Source organism: Lissotriton vulgaris, chromosome 3_1 (assembly GCF_964263255.1).
Source record: "Lissotriton vulgaris chromosome 3_1, aLisVul1.2, whole genome shotgun sequence".
NCBI classification, from domain to species: Eukaryota; Metazoa; Chordata; class Amphibia; order Caudata; family Salamandridae; genus Lissotriton; species Lissotriton vulgaris.
In genome coordinates this window covers 1,382,116,682-1,382,141,689 of record NC_141689.1, presented here as the reverse complement: position 1 = coordinate 1,382,141,689, position 25,008 = coordinate 1,382,116,682, and the positions used below count along the sequence as shown (strand labels likewise).

The window sequence follows — 25,008 nt, the reverse complement described above, 5'->3', positions numbered from 1 at the left end:
CCTTATACGTCAAAATCAAGGGGTTGTGATCGGAGACCATTCTCGGTAGTTTGACTATATTAACCTTGCCGATTTCCCCCACTGTGACAAAAAAATAATCCAATTTGGAATATTTCTGTGCCGGGTGGGAAAAATATGTATACCCTCGATCTCCGGGCACTTTTTCTCCCCATACCTCCACCAAACCATGAGACTGAATCAAGGAACCTAGAGCTCTATTTACTTTACGTTTATGACCTATATAATTACTTCCCTGTTGCCAGTCTGCTGAAATATTCATATCACCACATACTATCATCGGGGTGGACCAGTTAGCCAACTCTTCTTCCAGTTTATCATAAACCATTGGGTCATCTTCATTTGGACCATATATCACGCACAATGTGAATCCCAGGTTCAGTTCCACTAATACCCATCTACCAGACCCATCTGTTTTACTACGTTTCACTCCGCCCAGATTACTTTTTGCTAAAATGGCCACACCTCTGATAATGGATGATTGCGATGAACAACCGATCAAGGTATACCCATGCATCTCCAACAGCTTCCTTTTAGCCCAGGGAATATGGGTTTCCTGAATGCAGACTATGTCTATATTATTAGATTTGACCAAGTGACTCAGTCTTTGCCGTTTCTTCCAGTCGTTTAGACCACCTGCATTAATAGTACAAATCCTAATGTCTGACATTATTGAAGCGTTTACATTTCCTACATTGTCTAATAACCATGTATCTGATACCAGCCCAAATTATATTCCTTTCCATCTCGTAATTTTTCATTTTTTTAGTCCACCCTTTCCTCCCATCCCCCCCCTCCCCCTGCTCTCGCTCCCTCCCCTTACCCAGCTCCAAACCGGAGCACCCCCTCACCACCCCCCTTGTTCAGAGGCGCTCAGACCTGTGGTCTGTGCACGTGATGGTTTGCAGCTCTGATTGAGGAGATTCAATCCTGTATCCCATTTTTAGTTTCTGTGACCCCCCACCATATACAATGCACTCCACCCCACACTCTGTATTCCTGCTTTATAATTTTGCATAAGCTTGACAGGATATCAATTTTGTCAATACTGACAATATGGTGATCCCAATTATAATTACTAACCACTATTATCAATCAAAGCTTAACAATTCTAGACATTTTTCTAGGCCCCCTGTGAACACAGGAATTCTTTAGCCTTAACCTCGGAGGAGAAATATAATGTTTTCCGTCTTTGATTATCTTCAGCTGGGCGGGGTTTATCAGGTATGCCTGCACACCCCTATCCTGAAACGGCTTGATCATCTGCCGTAATCTCCAGCGTCTCTCCACCGTAATATGGCAAAAGTCAGGGCGAACAAAAAATGTGTAGCCATCAACCGTCTTTTTTTTATCTGGTCTCGCCCTCTCAGAGATTGCTTGGCTCAGATTAAAGTTGCCCAGAAAAATTAAGATCGCTCTGGGCTTGTCTCCCTCTTTCGCATTCTTGTAGATATTGACAGGGGTACGGTGTGCCCTCTGAACCTCCCTGGCGAAATCCCAATCTTTCAAGTCGGTAAAGGCATGCTCAAAAAGTTTGACAACAAATGCTTTCATGTCTGTACCCTCTGACCCTTCAGGGATTCCCAGAATGCGTAAATTATTCTGACGCGATCTGTTTTCCAACGACTCCAGTTTCCACTGTATGTCAGTTAGCTGCTTTGTTTGCATATCAACCTTGCTGGACGCAGCCGCTGACTCGGCTTCTGTTGAGACAACTCTGTCTTCCAAGTTAGTAACCCGCTCTCCCAGGTTCACACATACCTTAGTCAGCTTCCTTACCACCCCTTGCATTTTTCTGACTGCCGCCTGAGATTTACGGCTCTCCTGTCTTGCTTCCTCCCTGTGCACTATAATCTCCTGGTGAATGACCTCCAGAAGGGACATTTGTGCTGATTCCCCGCCTGGACTATCTGGGGTTGGATTGGTCAACAGTTGTTCTCTTTTCTGTCAGTGTATTTTTACTCCCACCATGGCTTTCACTGCTGTAATCGGGGGGCTAACTTCATCTTGTTCCAAATCGCTGTCAGTATCTAGACCACTGGCTTCTTGATCCAGGCTGTCCTCCTCTTCCTCCGACCATTCACCGCCCTCTGATACTGAAAAGAATGCCTCGCTTGGGACTTCTTTTTTATCACTGCTGCTCCCCCCGGTATCGTCCTCCAAGATCTCTTCTAATACTCGGGGTATTGCCAATACATTGACCTCAGGATCCCCTGCAGGAACCGTCCCCTCCTGCTCGCGCCCCTCTATGTTTCCAACAGTATTGAGCTGTGCAGTGGATGCCTCTGCTGTAATTTCGGGGCTCACCTCATCAGTATTTGCAATGGTCTGAGTAACGTCAATATTGAGGTCTTTAGAGTCTTTATTTTTACTCAGTTTTTGAAATATATCAGAAATCGGGGTGGTGCCCTGGGAGTCTGAGTTCGCTTTACTGCCCCCTTGCTGCTGTACCGTTTTTTTTAATGGAGAAACTTGTTTCTTCCTTTTATTGCCCTCTAGTTCTGCCACTGAATCCGCAAGCTCTGCTGCCGCCTTCCTCCTTGCGGCGGCTTTGGCACTTGCACTAATCTTAGGAGCCATGATTTCCCTCCTCCTTTCCTCCAGCCCAAACTGCTCCTTACCGCCTGTAATGCTGTCACAGTTATTATCCTCCAAATTCAAATCCGAAGGAACCTCCAGGGCGTTCAGTTTCTCCCCCTCCACACTTTGTAGTGAGTTTGCTTGCCAACACGATCGGGTCTCTGCTTGCCGGAATCCAGCTGAACGGAGCTTTCTGCTCCGCTACCGGCTCCGTTTCGTCAGAAGGCTCCGCACCGTTTGTTTGGTGAGAGCAGCCTCAGCGAACTCCGCAGCCTCCGCCAGCAACCCAACAGCGGACCCGCCTCTCAGTCTCCTCGCCACCTGAAGCACATCCAATAGCAGCCGCTTAAGCGGCTGACGGCAAGACAGTCTCATTCAGCAGATTTTCCCTCCAGCGCATTTCAAGTACTCGAGCCGTTACAACTCGGGACTCCCGCGTCTCGTGTCTTGCGTCTCCCGCTAGGTTGGGTATTCAGCCTCTACATGTACCGTGACACCATAGTTACATAGGTACGATGTTGTGGAGTCGTCATCCGCTCATTCCTGCACCTCCTCAATCGAGCTGCTTCCCAGCCGTCCTACACGGCCGCCATCTTGCCTCGTCTTTAACTTTCAATCACTGTGCTTCATTAAAAATCAGGGCATTTCCATGGAGGAAATTAGAACAAAGCAGAAAAATAAGAAGGAAGGTGTCTGCATTTTGGAAGCTCAGTCAAGTCTTCTTGGGTCATGAAATAAGTGTTAGCCTAAGCCAAACTCAGCAAGGATTCTAAGGAAACATAACCTGTTAAAGTCCAAGGGAAAATATGTGCTAAGGGTCTTGAAAGGTTCTGAAAGCATTCTGGGGTTGTTCTGAAGGATTATTCTTTCCAACAGTGTGAACAGTAAGTTATAACACACAAGAGTCTCCTGGGCAACACACCTTCATACGCATCATCATGGGTCTATTGTCTTTATTCACTTCTCATATTGCAGACTGCAACACTCACAGAGTATCTCACACTGGAAACAACATTGTCTTCTCACATACTGGCCAGGCTGTAACATTACTGAATAGACCTTTCAGTTAACGCTCTAGCTCTCCATGTTCTCTCTTCATGGTCTTTTTTTCAAGCTCTATCTCTCTATCACTACTACAGTAATGTATCTATTTTTCAACTAACAATGCATGTGAATACCTGCAAAAAATTTTATGTTAGCAGGAGATGAAAAACATTATTATATAGAGGACGCTATTCAGGCCTACTAGAAAAAAAGTTAGTATCAACTCAATGATGCACATATAATACGCCTGTGCTCATTTAAACACAAATGAATATGAATGGTCTGGACATCAGAGTCATATACATAGAGCATACAGTAAAATAGTAAGTGTATATATAACAGTCTATCTAAGAACTACATTTTAATGCAATACACATGAAACTAGTATACACATTACATAAACCTAATTTGTTTCTAATGTAACTATGATTTTATAACATGAAGAAGGTTCTGTTTCTACTCCAACATCTAAATGGTAAATGTCAATTAAAGCATTTAAGGCACACATTATGTAAATCTAATGTGTTTCTACAGTGAGTACATGTCTACTAAGTAAGGATGGTTTATTAATGAAGACTTCAGAGAATATATTGATTGGTATGGTTAAGGCACACAATATGAGTAAGTTATCTAATCCTACAGTGGCTGCACATTAAAAATAATGTAATGTCCAACACTTATTTTAATATCATTACACCATATGAGAAACATGTGCCAACTGCACATTCTTGTCATGTATATGTTGTGAAATTGTGACTTAATTGTGACGTGTAAATGATGGGCAAAATTGCACTGCCCCTATCCTCTCTCCGATGGAAAATCAAGCCATCACATCAATGTCCTAGCCGGTTCCATGTTCAAATATCGTTAACATAAATATCGTCTGATAAAAATATTGTCACTAAAACATCGTTTACATAAATATCGTCATCCTATACTTAAACTACAATTCACACAAATATCGATATTTTTTTATCGACAACCCTAATATCGTTCACACTAATATCGACTACTTAAATATCGACTACTACATTATCGACTTTATTTTAAATAACATTACCTTTGACATATATATCGACTACACTAACATCGACGACCTATGTGCTCTAAAAATATACAAAAAATATCGTCGTTTTGTTTATAACTCGAAATGCACTATTCTTGAATTTACTCATTTTTTTGGATATTTTTTTAACACAACTATGAACACATATTAGTTTTTTGTTTTCCTATTACTTATTTGTAACATAAAATATTAATATAGTGAATTTTTTTTTACTTTTACTGATACTATATTACACTCCGATGGCCTAAATATGATAAACATTTCTTTATTTTCAACATATAAACGATTTAAATATTACACAAAAATGTAACTTATAACACATTTTAAAATATTCTTTTACAAACAAACAGTGAAACAACATAGTCTTACGAAAATAACGGTTTTCCCATGCCAAATAACGTTCTCAACCAATGAATTTGAATTTTCACTAATTGAACCAATCAAAAAGTACCATTAATTAACTCACTAATATAAATACAATGACACACTTAACGTAATTTACCATTTTTGGCCCAACCTTGGAGAAAAACGGTTACCTTGCTGAGAGAAGAGAATACAAACCAACGACTACAACTACAATACATCACACTACACTTCAAGTAAGTTAAATACCATATTTTCTTCGAAGTTACTATAAGTAGATACAATCCCTATTTTTAAAACTGTTGATCTTTAGAGTGAAAACTAAACATGTTCAACTTATCAACAACGACAATACAGTTAGATGTAAAAACATTTATAAACTACCTTATCCATGTCTATTTAGATAGCTGATAAAAATTATTTAAACTTGCTAAGTAAATGTACAATGTAAATAATATGTATCCAACTATTATCATCCAAATACTACAAGTAACACAATGATAATTTTTTCCACAGACTCTACAAAATTATTTGCCTATCTACAACTACACTACCAACATCCTCTACTACATCAAGTAAGTATAGTCAGTATATCTATAACAATTCAGAAAGTAAAATGATACACCTATTACACTAAAGTATTTCTTTCTATTATTCTTTAACACTACTACAGAACGTAAAAGGGAGACAATTCTGAAAAAGAAATAAGAATAAAAGGTTTACCAGTGAAGCCACATAGTAAGTATATGTTTACACTTTTGCCTAGTCTTATACACACCTCTAAAATGGTGTTCAATGTTCTAAAAAAGACATATATATATTTCCACAGATCTACCTTAGACATGGCAACTGGAGCTACTTTCATTACTTCGCAAAAAGGAAAACTAATGCTGAGCTACATGGGTTACACCTACACCCAAGAAAGAGTGAAAGCTAATAAGACCCATTGGAAATGTAGTAAATATTACTCTAATGCATGCTATGGTAGAGCAACAACTGTTGATAACAATGTGGTAAATGTACGTGAGCATAACCACCCACCAAATGTAACTGAAGTGGAAGTGAGAGAAGCACTAGAAACATTGAAAGATGCTAGTACAGGATCACAAGAAACAAGCACTAGCATTTTGAAAAATGTTTTAAGCAAAGTGCCTGAACATGTGACAGGACAGCTACCTTCTATTCCCAACTTAAAGAGATTAATTGCTAAAACTAAACGTGCTTCTGATCCAACTCCACCAACACCAGAAAGTTTTCAGGATATAAAAATATATCCAGAATATACCATTACACATAATGAGGATAAATTCTTAATGTATGACAACAACAGTCATGACAAAAGAATTTTACTTTTTGCTACTAATAGTAATTTGCAAAAGCTTAAATCATGTGAAACATGGATGATGGACGGGACTTTTAAAGTTTGTCCCAAACCTTTCTATCAACTTTACACCATTCATGGGGAATACCAAGATACAAATATACCTCTAATTTATACTCTGCTGCCAAACAAAACAAATACTACCTACGTTGAAATTTTAACAACGATCAAAGAATTAACTGATAATTACTATCCTCAAAGAATTGTAATTGACTTTGAAATGGTCATGATTCAAGCTATCCTTAAAATATATCCCCATACCTCCATACAAGGTTGTTATTATCACTACAACCAAAGCATATGGAGGCACTTACAAAAATCAACTTTAAGCATTGAATATTGTACAAACAGTAACTTTGCTTATCAAATAAAGAAGTTGATAGCATTAGCATATGTACCAACAACAGAAGTAGCTAACTACTACAATTTATTAATTGACAGCCCTTTCTACCGCACCAATGAAAAAAAGCTCACTCCCTTCTTAGACTACTTTGAAGATACATGGGTTGGAAGATTACATCGTTCAGGCCACCGTAGACAACCTAAATTTCAAATTCCATGGTGGAATGTCTATGCTAGTACAATAGCCCAAAAAGCTAAAACTAATAACGCAGTTGAAGGATGGCATAATGCCTTCCAAGCGACTTTAGGAAGAAGTCAACCAACACTTCACAAACTTATCCAAAGCATTAAAAAAGAGCAAAGCTACCAAGAACTCAGAATAGAGCAATCACTTTCAAAAATTGGCCCTAAACTAAGTAAACAAACATTAAACATGTACGAATATCTCCAGCAAAAAACTAGAATGTACCCAAGTATAGAAGGTCTAGCATACTTAGATCTAATAGCTAAATCAATCCTTTAAATATAAAATCCCAAAAAGTGAGCAAAGGACAATTGAAGATAATATGTAGTTAAATATTGTAATATTATGTCATGTAAAATAATAAATAATATATTTTTACAAGGCATAATAATATAACATTTAACTAAACAGTAGACTATACCACAATGCAACCCAAAAGTAAATATCACTTTTACTTACGGTTCTGCTGCTGTAGAATATGTTCCATGGTGATGATTTCCACAGGAATAATACCAAAAGCTATCCATATCCAATATCGAAAAATCCCAACAAAATGCAAAAAATACAACTGTTTGATAATACTCCCGTTGCAATCCTCTCGAATTGGAAACAATAAAAAAGTAGATAAATCATCACGAGTAAAAAAAGTAGAGACCCCGAAAACGCAGGACATTTTCAAAAATATGTACCTGCTTAAAAAAAAAAACGTCACAGTCCATCTGCTCACCAAAACGAAGACCTGTAAATTATCGAAAAAATAACAAACTTCAAAACATTGGAAATACGCATAGCCTACACATAGCATATAACACATAAAAACAATCTTAATTCATCCATTAATACAACAGTAAACGTTACTTTTGTTCGAACTACCTCACAAAGTACGCTCTCCATAACGACGCAAAATAACACGGAATTCGCACATAATATGTAAAGTACTACACATATGTACACGTACACACTACAACTATCACTAAACTTAAGTTAAATATGTTTAAAAGTAAAGTGAAACAAACTTACCTTCACCAACAAGAAACAGCTCCCAACCGCGAGCTTCCGTTTTCTAAAATGACCCAAACAACGATGTTGATAGACTAAAAAGTGAAGTTCCAAAAAGTAAAATGGCTGCATAATAAAAACTAAAATAGGACAAAATACCCTTTAACTAATAAATAAATTGTATTAAATAGCATAATATATGCAATATGTATTAATAATTTTTTTTTCTTGTTAGAAAACATATGAATATTGTAAAAGAGACATTAATATGTTTAAAAGAGTTATGTATTAATTGTTTTTTATTAAAAAAATGTATTTCATTGTTAAATATTTTTCTCAGATATTACAAAATGTAAATTTATGTTATGTACATATCTTGATAAAAACAATGCCATAATAAATATGTAATATATTAAATTTTATTAATAATTATTAAAATTTAATATAATAATTTATGTACAATACAAACAGTATTTATGTAAAAAAAAGCTATATAATTTGTGACCAAAAATTATGTAAAATGTTTTTTGAAAAATTTTAATATCTTTGCAATACCAAATGAAACTCTCAATAAAAATGTTTTTTTAAAAATTTGTTTCTTAATTTTGACTTGTCATATTAATGTAAAAATGTTATAAAAATGTTTTTAATGTATATTTATGAAAAGAATATTACTACATAACATATATGATTCTTATTAAAAATAATGAATAGATACTGCTGAATTAAAAATAATAATAATTCTGCTGGACAGTAAACCATAATAATTTACTATTCTAACTCCAATCCAACATAATTCAGGGAAAGTGCTGGATAATAAACCATAATAATTTACTATTCTAACTCCAATCCAACATAAGTCAGGGAAAGTGCTGGATAATAAACCATAATAATTTACTATTCTAACTCCAATCCAACATAAGTCAGGGAAAGTGCTGGATAATAAACAATAATGATTTACTATTCTAACTCCAATCCAACATAAGTCAGGGAAAGTGCTGGATAGTAAACCATAATAAATTACTATTCTAACTCCAATCCAACATAAGTCAGGGAAAGTGCTGAATAATAAACTATAATAATTTACTATTCTAACTCCAATCCTACATAAGTCAGGGAAAGTGCTGGATAGTAAACCATAATAAATTACTATTCTAACTCCAATCCAACATAAGTCAGGGAAAGTGCTGGATAGTAAACCATAATAATTTACTATTCTAACTCCAATCCAACATAAGTCAGGGAAAGTGCTGGATAATAAACCATAATAATTTACTATTCTAACTCCAATCCAACATAAGTCAGGGAAAGTGCTGGATAGTAAACCATAATAAATTACTATTCTAACTCCAATCCAACATAAGTCAGGGAAAGTGCTGGATAATAAACTATAATAATTTACTATTCTAACTCCAATCCTACATAAGTCAGGGAAAGTGCTGGATAGTAAACCATAATAAATTACTATTCTAACTCCAATCCAACATAAGTCAGGGAAAGTGCTGGATAATAAACCATAATAAATTACTATTCTAACTCCAATCCAACATAAGTCAGGGAAAGTGCTGGATAGTAAACCATAATAATTTACTATTCTAACTCCAATCCAACATAAGTCAGGGAAAGTGCTGGATAATAAACCATAATAATTTACTATTCTAACTCCAATCCTACTTAAGTCAGGGAAAGTGCTGGATAATAAAATATAATAATTTACTATTCTAACTCCAATTCTACATAAGTCAGGGAAAGTGCTGGATAGTAAACCATAATAAATTACTATTCTAACTCCAATCCAACATAAGTCAGGCAAAGTGCTGGATAGTAAACAATAATACATTACTATTCTAACTCCAAACATAACTTAACTCAGTGAATGTGCTGGACAGTAAAATTAAAAAAATTACTATTCTAACTCCAATCAAACTTATATCAGGGAATGTGCTGGATAGTAAACAATATACATATTACAATTAAAATTTTGTGACAATTTCAAATTTTGATTTGTAAATTTCGAATTCTGATTAAATTCTAATTTGTTCTTAATTTTCGAATTTTCTAATACATATTATCTAATTTACTACCCACCCTTATCCCCTATTATACCAATAACCCGCTACTAAAATATTAATATGAAAATTTTCACTATCATTACAAAAATAATTTCGTTAAAATTTCTAATTTTTATTGTTAAATTTCTATTTCTGATTTATTTTCGATTTTTTTATTTTTTATCTTTATTTTTTATTAATTTTCAAATTAATACCCACCCTTAGCCCCTAAAATACCAATGAACAACTACTAAAATTTAAATATGAATTATTAATTAATGATTACAAATAAAATTTCGTGAAAAAATCTATTTAGAAATTTTAAATTTCGAATTCTGATTAAATTCCTAATTTGTTCATTTTTTATATTTAATTTTAAATTACTACCCACCCTTATCCCCTATACCAATAACCCGCTACTAAAATTTTAACAAATCTTTTGTAAAAAATATGTTTTTTATAATTATTATTATTAAAATTATTTTTCTAAATTTTTTTAAAAATTAATAATTATTATTATTTTTTTTTAAAACATTATATTTTTTTGTCGATATTATATACAACGATTTTTTAGTCAACGATATTCTATTCATCGATATTTTTGTTTGACGATATTTATGTCATTCTAACAAAACGATATTTTTTACAACGATATTTACTAAGACGATATTTTTTTCTTTCGATATTCTTACCACGATATTAATGCTAGTCGATATTTTCCCGTCGATATTCTATCTTAATACCGTCCTAGCCAATGGGCAAATCACTATCTGGCTTTTTTCATCATCAGTCTCCTCGAATCCTTCAGAAATCTCCTGTCATCATAATATTTGCCCTGACTATCTTCTAGTTCAACATCTGCTCTTTTTCTCTTCATTCCTCTTTTGACTTGTGCATGTTTGTGCACCTTATATTACAAACAAAAGTAATCCACAGAGAAGGATTATCACTAAGGGTTTCAAAATGCTTCCAACAATTCCACTACCTAGGTATCCAAGCTATCTGCATATAGCAGAAAATCAATTTCCTATTGCTTCCCAAACACCCGTTGCTATTAACCCTTTCAAATCTTTATTTAAGTCAGTAATGCCCTAAATGTATTTCTTCAAGTCCTTACTTTTGTCTGGAATGTAAGTCAACATTGTTGAACTTTTAACATCTGGCAGACTCTGCCTTACTCTGCAAGAAGGACGTCTAATGCATGTCGATTCTGCAAAACCATGGATCTTATTGCATCCATTTCAGTACCTATAATTAGAAATCCTCCAGCTATACTAGAGGATAACTTATCAACTACAGTAGTAGTAAGGTTTCTAATCTTATGTGAGTTGAGTAGCACTCCTACAGATGGTATCAGAGCGCCAAAAACGCTCCTACAATTTCACTAGCACCTCTGTTTGTTCTCACATGTTGTTCCCTTGTTGGATCATCAAGTTATCCCACATGATACATCTTTGGAAAATCTTTCCCCATGTAACACGATCCATACCAGCTCTTAGATGTCCTGTAAAATGCATTTTTCCCACAAATGTAATAAACTCCAGGAAAAACCAGATCTGCTCCATCTAAGTATAATTCCCAATTTCCTTAGACTTCAAAGGAATGATCACATTCACTATTCCCTATGAAATGTGTATCAGTTGTGGATTTTGCAATGAAAATGCATACCCTCCCTTTATGATTCCAATCTGAAGTCAATGCTGCCATATATCCTACTAACTTTTGTGAACTTTAGTCTTTAGCCCATTCTGGGCCTTTTGAATGATTTGTTGCTTTTGCTAGTATTTCTCTTTGTCTGTCTTCTACAGAATTTATTTTCTACATCTGTTAAGGAACAAGTTAAGTTGTGCATGTGTGCATAAGCAGTGTCTACTGTCATAGTGGGCCTAAAGAAATGTCCTACTATCTCAAAGTTTTTTGCATCAGGCTGTAGATGTAACTGCATCAGCACAGGAACCCCTGCAAAACCAAGTCATGGTTCAAGTGATAGTGTTGAAAATTACCCTTTCTATAAATTAAGCTCAGCAATAAGCTACAGGAAACTCCATATGTCAAGGGGGGTGATACTATGTAATCCCCTCAGCAACTGATGAAGGCAATTGCATGTTAAAGTAGCAATCTCTAGCACCCATTGTGTCAATATACTCATAAAGCAATTTTGATTAGTCATTCAATGAATAAATTCAACAAGAAGCAGCTATATCTGTCTTTCTCATATATTGCAGTAGGAACTGGCGTCTGAGGGACACTTCTAGACTTAAGCTCTTTTATGTATGGAGAACGTGGTAAACTCAAAATTACAAGTAAAGCAATTAGTACTAATGTCACAACAACAAATACTCCTTCACATAAGTGTTTACGTCTACTAGTATTTGGGTTAGGTTCCATGAGTTTTCTGATGACAGACCTTTTAACTAGAATATTGCAGCACAGTCCTTTCAGTAAGTTTCCACTATCGCGCAAAGCAAAGTTCACATTTCTTTTTCAGTAAAGTATGAACATCTTTGTGAAACTTCCTATGCCCTACCCAGTGTTCTTTGGGGTCAAATCCATTAAGTCCTTTCTCTAAAAAATGCTTAGTTCAAACTCACTAATGATCACTTTCAGAATAAATTAAACCAGTCTGTTTGGTGGCAATGCAATTTCAATACTCAGTTCAGCCACAAATTTCAATTCATGGAGGCTCAATTTGATGTGAATTGTTATAGCAAAATGTACAAAATACTCTCTCCCAGTTATTGACTGCTAGGTATGTCCATTCAGGTGGAGGCAAGGTACTCTAGCTCTCTTTGATACACTTACTTTTGGCCCTAATTCCTCACCTTCACTCAGGTCAGATCCCTCAGTATCTTATGGAATGGTGTGTGGGATTAGCACTTTAGATAAACAGCGTCTCCCTCTCTCCTGTCTTCTTGGCAAATGGTCTCCAGATACAACTCGCGTTACTACTGCACTAGGCCTTTCTCCAGGGTCTGAATCTGGTGCAATCAACACTACTGGATGGACCCTTCTGTACCGACTTAAAATCTTTACTCTCTCAGACCACTCACAGGCCAAATACATGCTGTCCCAGCTTCTTGCTGGTTTCAAACAACTTGACCAACCTGCTCCCTCTGTCTCACTGTAACCACTGGAACATCAGGAATAGGTGCTGTTATATCATCAAGGAAACAAGGGATTGAGTACGAGCAGTATGTACCCTGTTGGGGAGACTTTCACACTTCACAGCTGTTGTAGTGACCAATATAACCTGGTACAGCCCACACCACACAGAGACTCCAAGTATGACCTGCGTACTTGCTTCTTCATCATAACCCAGTCACATGGACTGAGATCGTGGCACAGTTCCTGTTAAAGCAGGGCTGTAGCCTCTCCAACCTGGTGAGACAAAGAACACACCACATCAGCCAACCCTTTGCAGTAATCAAGTATCATGTCGTCTGTAATGCTCACACACACATTTGAAGGCACAGCTGGCAGTCTCATGGCATTTCCCATGATGACCTCATGGGGTGACAATCCTGTCCTCCTACCTGGAGTACTGAGTAGACTGGGCTTCTCCATCGAGTAGCTCGTAAATAAGAAACTTTTGCTTGGCTGAATAAATATACAGAAACTAACACTGAAAAGTGAGTATTTGAGATAAAAATGTGTATATTTTCACAGCTCATAATTTCCCAAAAATATTTAAAACTGATAAATGATAATCATGCAGCATTGGGAGATTCATTACTAATATTATTACCTTGGTGCCAGGGCATTGCAGATGTGGCTGTTTTGTATTACCCTTGTAGAGGCATTCAAAATAGACAAAGTATTTTTTAAATGTTTGCATTTAATCCTGCTCTGAGGTGATCACAGCTGGTAATCTTGCATAGGGTGGCCGCTGATATAATTTTTTCATCTGTGTATGGAACAAATAATATTAGTAGCTACAAATGATTTTCACTGAACATAAGTAGCTCTTACTACTGAAAAGGTTGGAGACCCCTGGCATAGATTCATTAATACAAGAGGCAAAGAATCAGGCCATTTCAGGGATGTCGAAGCACACACTTTAGCCAATCTGGATTTCAAAGTACCATTGAGTTGTTCCACAATACCAGAAGCCTCCCATCAGTAACTGCAATGTAGACCCTGCTTGACTTATAATGCAGCACATAACATCCTTAGGACCTCATTATTAAAATCAGTTCCTCAGTCTAACACCAGAGAAGTCCGGAATCCAAAACGTGGTATTAACTCCTTTAACAACAACTTAGCCACTGTGAGACTTTCTCCTGGTCGGGTAAGCTTCAACCCAATGTGAAAAGATACACACAATCACTAGGACATATCTCAACCCATTGCACACAGGCATCTCGATAAAGTCCAATTGCATCCTGTTGAAGGGACCTTCTGATGTCTCTATGTGACTGCTGTCTTTCTGCCTACATTCTGCTGTTGGCACACAAACATCTGTGACACAATCATTCAGCCATCAGTCTAAAGATTGGGTTAAACCACGTTTACCTAAACAAGAGCACCATGACATCTCTTCCTACATGTGCACGCGTCCATGATAATGTCTTCCCATTGGAGGCTGCAAGATATCTGGCTGGCAATACAGGTCTTCCATCCCCTCAAACCCAAATGTCATCCTCATTGCCTTTGACACAACCTGCTCTAATCCAGCCTTGCTGTTTTGCTTCTGACACATTTTTTCTGTAATCTCTTAACATCCTCCCAAGCATTAACTGCAGGTAAAAACAGAGTGCAATTTGTGGCATTTGATTTTTCATGTGGTCCTCTACGTTAAACGTGAAAGCATTCAGAGCGCCGTATGTCACTGTTTCCTCGGTATTCCTACTGCCCACTGTCATACAGTCAGTGCCATTTTAATGTGCGGCACATTTCACAACTACAATCGGGGCAGGTAACTGTAAAGCCCACGAAAGGTTATGAACACTTGAGTCATTCCTTATTGGTGTCACTGAAGAGATCGCAAACCCATGTTGTGGCCATAACTGTCCAAATATGTGAATGTCACCAAAGCCATACTCACTATTAGTGAAAATTGTCACTCTCAACTAGTCTGAAACACAGCAAGATCTAGTAAAGGCAATCAATCTTGCCACTTGGGCTGAAAATTCTCATTAAAGCCAGAGGCTTTAACCTCACTTAAGACAGTACAAACTGCATAGACAGCTCTCAGGTTTCCATCATGGTCTGGTAAGCAGGAGCCATCAACAAACATCACATAATCTGATTCAGGTAGTGACACATCATCAATGTTATTCCCTAGCTTGGCGCATAGTTAAAAAATATCAAGACAGTCATGCTCAACTTTCCTTCAACAGATTCATTTCCATGTATGTGCAAAATGATAACAGGAACTAGAACAGTACATCTCCTCAATGTGATGTTATTAGTGCCAAATATGACCGGTTCGTTCTTGGTAAAACGACTATTGGTCAAGTACTGAGTTCTGGTATGAGTTAACAAAACCTCGACAGAATGGGGGACAAAAACTATGAGTGGATGACCCATAACAATGCTCTCGCACTGCTGTATGCCGACACCTGTGGTAGCAATGGCTTTAAGACAGGGGGAAAACCAGCAGTAACAGGATCAAGTGTACCAGAAATATAAGCTACAGGTCTGCAACCATTCCCGTGCATCTGAGTTATCACTGAGAGAGTGCAGAGACATTCTCTCAGCTATGAGGAGGGAGGCATGCAGCTGTCATCCCATGGTACTGGATCTTACATGTCTTTGTGTGTTAGCCTCTGTAAAGGCTTGGCCATTAGGGAAAAGTTGACAATCCTCTGTTGACAGTAGCCCACCATTCTCAAGAACCTTCTGACTTCTTTCTGAGTTGTTGGTGGATTCAGTTCAGTAACTTTTTTTCGACTACAAGTCATAAAAGTTGCTTGCAATATACAAATGGTACAAGAATAATGCAATAGGTGCTAATCTTGATCAAAAGCTGGGTATAATTATTAGATTTCACAAAGAACGCAAACAGCAAGACACGTTGCTCACATTCTGTTGTTATCATGCAAAATTTGGCGGGAATATCACGCAGGGGTCAACAATCTCTTACATTATAGCTGGACGGATGCCCAATGAATATTTATTGTTCCGCTGTCTTTTATAGCAACTGTCTTCCCTGGAAGGATTCCAGGGAACCGTACAAACTACATGGAAAAAAGAATAAGAGACAGAGGAAGGAGAGGAGGTGGGGGGTGAAGAGGGGGGGAATGGAGGGACTACCTTCTGGCCTGCATGGGGCAATTCGTGCTTGCCATTGCAGCGTGATTGGAGCCCATACAAATGGTTCACATGATCGGTTCACAGTGCTCATACCTTCTCTGATGTGGACCCCCTTCAGTCAAGGGGGTGAGAGTTGACATAGCTTTGCAGTGGTGCCCATATGTTCTGCAGGCGCGCATGCGCAGGCATTAGTTCCCAGTAATTGGACACGTGGTTGTGGCAAAACGCTGCATCCCTGAGCCACTCAATCGTTTGCAGGCTGCGCCTATGGTCCCAACAGATTTCTACCCTCCACTTCGCCAATAATAGTAGCTGGGGGCCATATGTATCAAAATAGGTTTTTGCGATTCTCAAAATGCAATTTTTTGCGAATTGCATTTTGAGAATTGCAAACCCCGATGTAAATAAAAAAAGCTACATTTTAGCGGTTCCCAGAAATTCTCAGAATATTAATGCGAATACCTATTTTGCGATTCCTTATTTTTGAAATCACAAATAAGGAATCGCAATTTAGAGAATCTGCAATTCAGGTTCAGCTTTATGACATCACAACCAGGAAGTGTGACTGCCCAAGCTGCACCTGATTGCCAGAAGCTGAGTGAGAGGCTGGGAGGAGAGAGAGAGAAGTTTGCACTGCAACTGAGAGAAGGAGAAATGGATCCCCAGGATAAAGAGAAGCAGCAGTAGGAGAATGTCAGAAAAGGGAAGCAGATGTTCAGTGAGAGGAAGCTGGAGGGGCTCATACAGGAAATGGCAGTCAGCCATGAGCTCCTGTTTGGGAAGAAATCCCTACATGTGCCAGAGGCACGTAAAAGGAAGACTTGGCTTGAAATCCAGGAGAAGGTGAATGCCATCGGCGTGACCCAATGCACTGTGGAGGACCTCCGCAAAAGGTGGTACAGCATGCACCAATGCTCAAAGGAAAAGGTGGCAACAAGGTATGCAGTGGCAAAGAAAACTGGTGGTGGAACATCCACTGTAACTGAGTGGTGGAGGGCACCCTTCAGCCTGAGAGTGTCAGTGGCATGGTTGACCTGGACAGCTCCGACCCCCCAAACACCAGACAAGGTAAGATGCATGCCATTACTCCCCTGATACATCACCACCTCACTCACACACTCAGTAAAGACCCAGACACTAAACATGAATGCAACTCTAGTACATGTTAACAAACACACCCAGCAATGCATTATAGGAGATGTAGTCACATGCACCAAACAGTGGAGCAGTGAGACACAGCAAGGTAGAATCAGGATGAGTAATTCAGGAAAGGCAAAAACAGACAGATAGTACTCATGTAACTCAAAATATGAGAACTGTATTGCATTACCAATGAGAGGCAGGACACCAAATTAATGTGTGCATTTACATTCACAGTACCACCTGAAACACACGAATCAATTGCAGAAGGTGAGGATGCATCCAACACTGTAGACCAGTCAGGGCAAAAGGAGTGGGAGGAAGGCAGACCAGCAATCCCTGTGTTGTGCATTTGGTGCCTGATAGTGCCACCACTCCCACTGCTGGAGGCAGAACCACAGGACACAAGTGGAGAAGCCCAGCCAGTCCAGGGCCAGTGTGCAGTAGAGCACCCAACATAGTCCCCTGTCCATCCTAGTGAAGGAAGTTGTTCCAGGTGCAGGGCACGGCCGTCCACCAGCGCAGCTGCTGTATGTGAAGACACAGTGTTTGCAGGGCTTGAAGGCACCATGGTTAAAGTTTAGCACCTGCAAGCAAAAGCATTAAGGTCAATACAGCGCCAGTTTGCTGCACACAACCACAACATGATCGAGATGAGGGATGGTTTCATGGGCATGATAGGTGCACTAGAAGGATCGTGTAGAGAGATGAGGAGAGACCGGGCAGCCAGGTGCAGGGAGAGATAATGTTTCCACAGCCGGATGGACATGTACACCAAAGCTGTGAACTGCCTGTCTACTGCCACGCCCCTTCTGGCACATCACTGTGTTAGCATGCAGCATGAAATGGCTCACTGCTGCCAGGATGTGGCCAAGGGCCTGGTGCAGGACATGCATGCCGTAGACCAGCTGCGGGCAGCAGCCACAGGTGGCACAGGACCCCTGAGCTCATTGAAGAGTCATTGAAGAGTGAGGATCAGTCCAGCAGGAGCAGCATCACTCCACCTTTTCCCCAGGACAGACAGTGGAGTGCATGGCAGGGGAGAACACCTGATGACTCAAGGGAGGGCAGTGGGCACCCTTAGCGAGGGGCCACAGGCCTTGCCCGCAGGAAATGATGTAGCATCAGTGGCACATGGCAATGGGTGAGGCAACACATTGCATATTGACTTATGTATGAGCAACATCCTTGCACTGTGGGTCTAACATGTGCAAGCAATTGGGACTCACATTAGGTGCACGTCAGGCTGTGTGACAGATATGTTCCTGCACCCAAGGAAACAAAAAACACAGTTTTGCACCAATTTGTACCATTGTGTCATCCTTACTCACCTAGAAATAGTTCTGTGTGATCTCACCTCGTCTCTGGCACCCGGTAGCTGCCCCGACACCACCGTCTGGTCTGCATTGTGGAGCTGCCCCTCCTCATCTGATGAGTAGGAATCTGTGAGCTCCACTGGGGTGCCTTTCCTGGTGGCGATGTTTTGTAGCATGGCACATTCAAGACTTTCTATCTACTGGAGATTTTCAAGCACCTGATGTTAATTTGCCATAGACCTACCACACACTATGGCCTTCATGGCGACGCCACCCTAAATGGGATTTGAACACTGCGGCGTGCACTACTAAGGATACCGTCTATTCCATCTTTTCTTTGTGAATTCCCTATGAGTTTGCATCTACTTGCACCCATATTTATCATATTGGTTTATTTGCCGGGTGCTCTCCACTGCTGTATGTATCTGTGTACTCTATCCCACGATCAAGGCCGTATGTTAATCATCAGGTTTCTGTCTTCATGAGCCCCACTCTGTTTGGCTTAGTCCTGATGAAGGTGTGACTCAGAGTAGGGTCAGACACCAAAACGCGTGTCGGCGCTCGAGCCTTGTGTCTCCCCCATATCTATTTCTCTCCGGGGAAAAAAATTGTGTTACTGAACTGCACGGGGGGGGTGAACAACTGTGCACTCCCGATATACAATTGTCTATGTTATTACTGCATTGTATTTGGTGTGAATCGACCTTGGGGAAGACTTTTTGGTGATTTTGGATTACTGTCATTGTTATTTAATGATTTTGCATGTGTTGAATGGTTTGAGTATGTATGAGTATGTGGTCGTGTGATGGTTAGACAGAATGAATGTGTGTGACTCATGATATTAATTGATATTAACCCTTTGAGATTTCACTTAATGATCATTTTCTGTACCATTTGGACTAAATAGTAATAATTAATAAATATATATTTTTCCAATTTATGTGTACGTATCACATATGGGATGACAGTGTGTTTGTTGGACCTAGTTCGCTTAATCGGTGACATATTCGCACCACTTTAAGTAAAACTCGGGCAGAGGGCTGTGTGTTCTCTACACTGTTTTGTAGCTTTTTCAGGAGGCTCGCCAGCATCTTCTTTGCCCAGTCCCCCTCCCCATAGTGGCAGGCGTGTGTCTTTTTGCCCAGATAGTGTGTCTCTCTGTGTGCGGCCTCCTCAAATTCTGCAATTTTCTCTTTAATTCACCCCAAGGTTGCTAGTTGGTTGGACTCAAAGTATTCTGATTCAAGTACCTGAGCTTCCCCCTCCAAGCGCCTAAGGTCTCCCCTGACCGAACGCAGCACACCTGCCTGCTTGGTGATGCACTTACCTCGAACTATCACTTTGAAAGCCTCCCACAATACTGAGGGAGAGTCCACAGTCCCACTATTTAGCTCAGAATACTCGGTTATGTCAGCTCAAATTGCCTCTCGGAATACCTGATCCCAGAGTGTGCCGGAGGGAAGACTCCAACTAAAGAGCATATGCACCGCATCAGACAACAAGAATACCAGCAGTACTGGGGCATGATCGGAGAGAGATCAGGCCAAGTGAGCAACCGCAAGCACCCACGTGTCCACGTTGCGCTACACAATCCAATAATCAATCATGAACCAGGTTGGGCTCGCTGCAGAGACACAATCGCCCTCTTGGCTGTGTGAGTGCAGACGACGCCAGACACCCACCAGCTCATGGTCTTCCATAATGGCCCGGAGCTGTTCCACCGCCCGCAGGTGGGACCAACGAGAGTCACAAGACCTGTCCTAGTTCAGATCTAAAACAAGATTGAAATCCCCCTCCCACAAAACGGCCCTGGGGCCAAGCGACTCCGTCAGCCTTCAAATCTCACAAACAAATAGTGGGTCATCCACATTTGGCCCGAATACGGATACAAGCCTGAAAGGTTGCCTCCCCAGCTCTCCAGCAACTATTACATATCTCCCCTAGCCGCACCCCTGGCATAATTAGAGTAGCCTGCTATTGATTTCTCCCCATCCAGCCCGCCCATAGTAGCGCGCAGCTAGTATAAGTTTAGTGCAAAAAGTAGATGTCCGCCCTGTGTCTATTGAGATGTGCCACTACCAGTCTCACATTTCGGAAGTCATTCAAACCGCGCACATTCAATGTCAATGCTTTGACTGTACTCACTAGCTTAGTGGTCTCATCTATGCTTTAAATCACACAATTCCTGGTGTGCCAGGCACACTACAGTGCCAAGTTGCTGCTGATGTGAGGCCAGAGAGGGGAAAGAAAGGGGCGATGGGGAAAGACCAAAAAAGAGCAGTGCAACCAATTTAACCTACCCATCACCCAAAAGTCCCACCCCCCTATTCGCAGTGGCAATAGAGCCCCTAGCAGAAGGAATTCGACAAAACATCACACCACCCGTGGCCTAGTATTTACTGACAGGAGTCTTATAATATTAATGTATGCAGATGACATAACACTGTATACCTGCAAACCAGATGACAACCATAACCCTGTGTTGCGTGTGGTCCTCCAGTACGGAGGTATGTCTGGCATACAAATTAACTGGTCTTAATCCTCCATATTGCCGCTGACTGTGGCACCACTAGAGACTCGCCTGGAATTCCCGCTTAAATGGGCGGAAGGAGCAGTTAAATACCTGAGTGTATGGCTGACCTGGGACTTGCAAGAAATATGATGACTGAACTTTGGCACACTACTAGACTGGTTGAATCAAAAGGCGAAATTCTGGGCTGCCCTACCTCTTTCACAAGCCGGCCGAATTGCTATCATTAAGATGATAGTTCTTCCCACATTTTTATATTTGTTCGTCAATATACCCATACGATTAACTAAGGCCTCTTTAAGCTCTCTGTGATCTGCTATGATCGCCTTAGTTTGGGCTGGTTAACAACCCTACGTCAGTTGGGAAATACGTACACGTCCTCTCTCTGGGGGTGGTCTGGGCGTGCTTGATTTTGAACTGTACTCGCTATGTGCGCAAGAGCAATTTCTACAATTTTGGATACACCTTGTTGCATTCTAACCACTCGTGGCCATTGAAACTGCTATTGCTGATCCCAATCCCTCTACACGTAGTTTTGTATACACCATATCGCAGAACAGCACATGAAAGTAATACGGTTGAAACCCTCTGATGGGCCTGGGAAGGTTTGAGGAAACGGGTGGGGACACCACTGCTATATGCGCCCTCTACTCCAGTTGCACATCACCCTCATTTTCCCTTCCTCAATGATAAGAGCTCTAAGGTTAGAGCGCACAGCATGGGTATTTCCACACTAGGAGACCTGTACCCACAAATCACCTTCTTAGAGCAGCCACAACAACAAGGAGACACGCCAACACCGCTCTTACATTTATTCCTGTATTTCAAGCTCAGAGCCACCTGTAGGGCTACACACTCAACTTTTCCAGCCCCTCAGATGTAATGAGGCTCTAGAACATTTATTAACCAGGCCCTCATCTCGTAAATTAATTACTAGACATTACAGTCTCACTCAAACGCACACCCCTTGGGAAGGTCCTAAGGCACTAACACAATGGAGGATAGATCTAGACGACCTGCCCACAGACAAACAATGGCTGTTCTGTGGCTCACAGTTGCAGCATCTATCCCCGAATAAAAGATGAGACTTATCCATTTTAAATTCATATATAGAATGTATCATACCTCTCTGCAGTTGCACAAACTAGGACTTTGGCCCGATTCCTGCTGCTGGAAGTGTAAACGGGAGGCAGCTGCTTTCCTGCATGTTGCGTGGAGCTGCCAACCCATTGCTGAATATTGGAAGGAGGTATATGACACTATCCAAGCTGTCACTGAGGTGTCGCTAAATCCATCCCGCTTGTGGCACTGTTGGGTTATGTGGAGGACATCCCACCAGTGAAACGCTGCTTGGTATCCATGATGCTACTGCTCGGGAAGCACAGACTGGCCATTCGATGGGGATTGCCTAGGATCTCCTGTGTGACCGCATGGGTGCAGGATATCGCTTAATGTCAAGAGCAGCTGGCGTTATTTTGGGATCTAAAGGATATTGTACTAGATAAAAGACTAGCAAATAAATTAACTCAGAAAATATAGCCCATAATACTACATACACAAAGAATACCAAATAATTAATACTTTTACGTTATTTCATTTACCACAACAATAACTATGTTTCAAAAACAACATAATAAATGTAATATTAATTTGAAAGGTTATATACATTGATACACCATGTATACATCACACATAAATGTAAACATTTTTGCCTTATACAAGCAACATTAAATATAAAACAAATCAAGTTATTTTCTGATTAACACTAATGACAGTATTCCAAAAGAAAATAATTAAAATAAACAATCAGTTCTGTAGCTGTCGCAAATTCAATAGTAAAAGTCCAGAAGCACCACAGAAAATCTAAACTATGATTTCCCCAAAAATGCAAAATACAATTCTTCAAAATAATATCTAAGTGAAGGTTCCATATCAAATTCATCAAAAGCCTTAAAAAACCCCTAAAAAGGCCTTAAAAACCCCAATACTAAATTAGAAAATAGAGGGCTAGCAAACCCCAAAATAAGAAAACATTAGAAAAAGTTATAAATGATAAGATTCTACAATTTATCTTTTAAAAAGAAAAAAAAAAGAAATAGACACAACTCTTAAAAAGCATTGTTTATGATCACTCTTCCTGACCTGAAATGGAAAGCATGATATATTTTGACCGCAACCCCAAAACATTCTAAAAATCACAATATTTACACAAAAAACTGTGGTGCACTATAAAACTTCAACACTTAACCCTGTAATTATATAATAATTCCTCAACCCCATGTTCGGGGTCCACGAAAATACCAAGCACACACTAATGAACTGCTAACATATATTTACTAATACCTTAATTCCCAACCAAACACACTTACAATAGATTAAATTACACCTTCAGCTGAGCAACAATGTTGCAAATGACTGTACAATGGCTGTAATGTGAAAATAAAATGATGGTAAAATAGGAATGAAAAGCAGATTACTATTACAATGCAGTCAATGTAAAAGTATTTTAGTTTTGTGTACTTATGAAAGGCTTTTTGAAGAAGGTCATTGTGCAAGCATATTGAATGCATTAAGTCAGCCAAGTATGCACCCAAAAAACCCTTAAACCAAGATGAGGACTGCTAGGGCCAGAGGCACTGCGACACCAGTAAATACCCTTACATAAATCACATACAATTATTGCCTACCTGCTTGGATTAGCTGTCGAGCAATCCAGAATTTTAAATCATACAATCAAACAGAGGTAACGATAAGATATGACATTAATGTTTTAACAGCATCGCTGCTGCAGCGATTTTTGCGCTGCGCGGCAATTTTTAAAATACCGCGTTACATGACGAGCTCAGCTCGTCATCAGCACACGCCACCCGTGGGTGATGACAAGCTGAGCTCGTCATCAGCATCGAAGGGGTTAAGACGCTTTCAGCCGAAGTCAATAAAAAGATCCTTTATTCATTCATTCTTCATAAAAAGAAACATCAAGGGCAACACATATCATTGATAAATTTACCCTTAGCATTTCATGACCAATGCCGAAAACATCGTGAGAAGTGCATGTTTCAAAGGGGACAGATTTACTATTTTAACTCCAATGCCACAAACACAGGGAAAAATGTAAACGAAGGGTGTCAGGTTTGCTACTCTAACTCATATCCCACACACTTTGGGCAAAAGACATATATATTTTGTGGGGCTCATATTTACTATTCTACACCCAATCCAAGAAAAATTGGGAACCGCACACATTTTGGAGGTTCAAATTTACTATTCTAACTACAGTACCACAAACATTGGGGAATTCAATACAACAAAAGTTGGAGGAATGTCGTGGCCAAGATGGTGGCGGCGAAGAATGCATCATCTTTCCTCTGCCAACAGGCCATGAACAGCACCTAACACTGGGGTCCCTATGACCTATAGGTGTGCGGTCGGGGTGGAGAACACAGCGCAAGACGCCAGGTGAGTCTGGTGGTTGATCTTACCCTGAGATGCAGCATCAGACCAGACAGTGGAGGGAGCACTTGTTTGCAACTTTCTCAAAATGGCAGCCGCCATGAGAAGAGATGTGGCGCATTTGGCATGAGCAGAATGAGGGCTGTGTGGAGGATTTCTGCACTCATCATAATAGCCGATTACCGGGCAGGTCCCCCATTGCAGCATTACCATGGGGCCCACAATC

General features: G+C 39.8%; 2 protein-coding genes across 4 annotated transcripts in view; both read left to right on the top strand.

Annotated features, from left to right (window-relative positions):
• The window catches only part of LOC147727940 (stimulated by retinoic acid gene 6 protein-like), a 665,438-nt gene that overhangs the window by 385,730 nt on the left and 254,700 nt on the right, over positions 1 to 25,008 (top strand). The window lies entirely within an intron of this gene.
• On the top strand, positions 5,777 to 8,192 carry LOC147727941 (uncharacterized). Its single transcript, XM_086963203.1, has 2 exons — positions 5,777 to 5,809; positions 5,901 to 8,192. Exon 2 carries the CDS (start codon positions 5,914 to 5,916, stop codon positions 7,315 to 7,317), a length of 1,404 nt encoding a protein of 467 aa, XP_086819329.1. The 5' UTR covers positions 5,777 to 5,809; positions 5,901 to 5,913; the 3' UTR covers positions 7,318 to 8,192.

Excerpts from the sequence above, each read along its gene's own strand:
- LOC147727941 (XM_086963203.1), top strand. The coding sequence starts at position 5,914 with ATGGCAACTGGAGCTACTTTCATTACTTCGCAAAAAGGAAAACTAATG.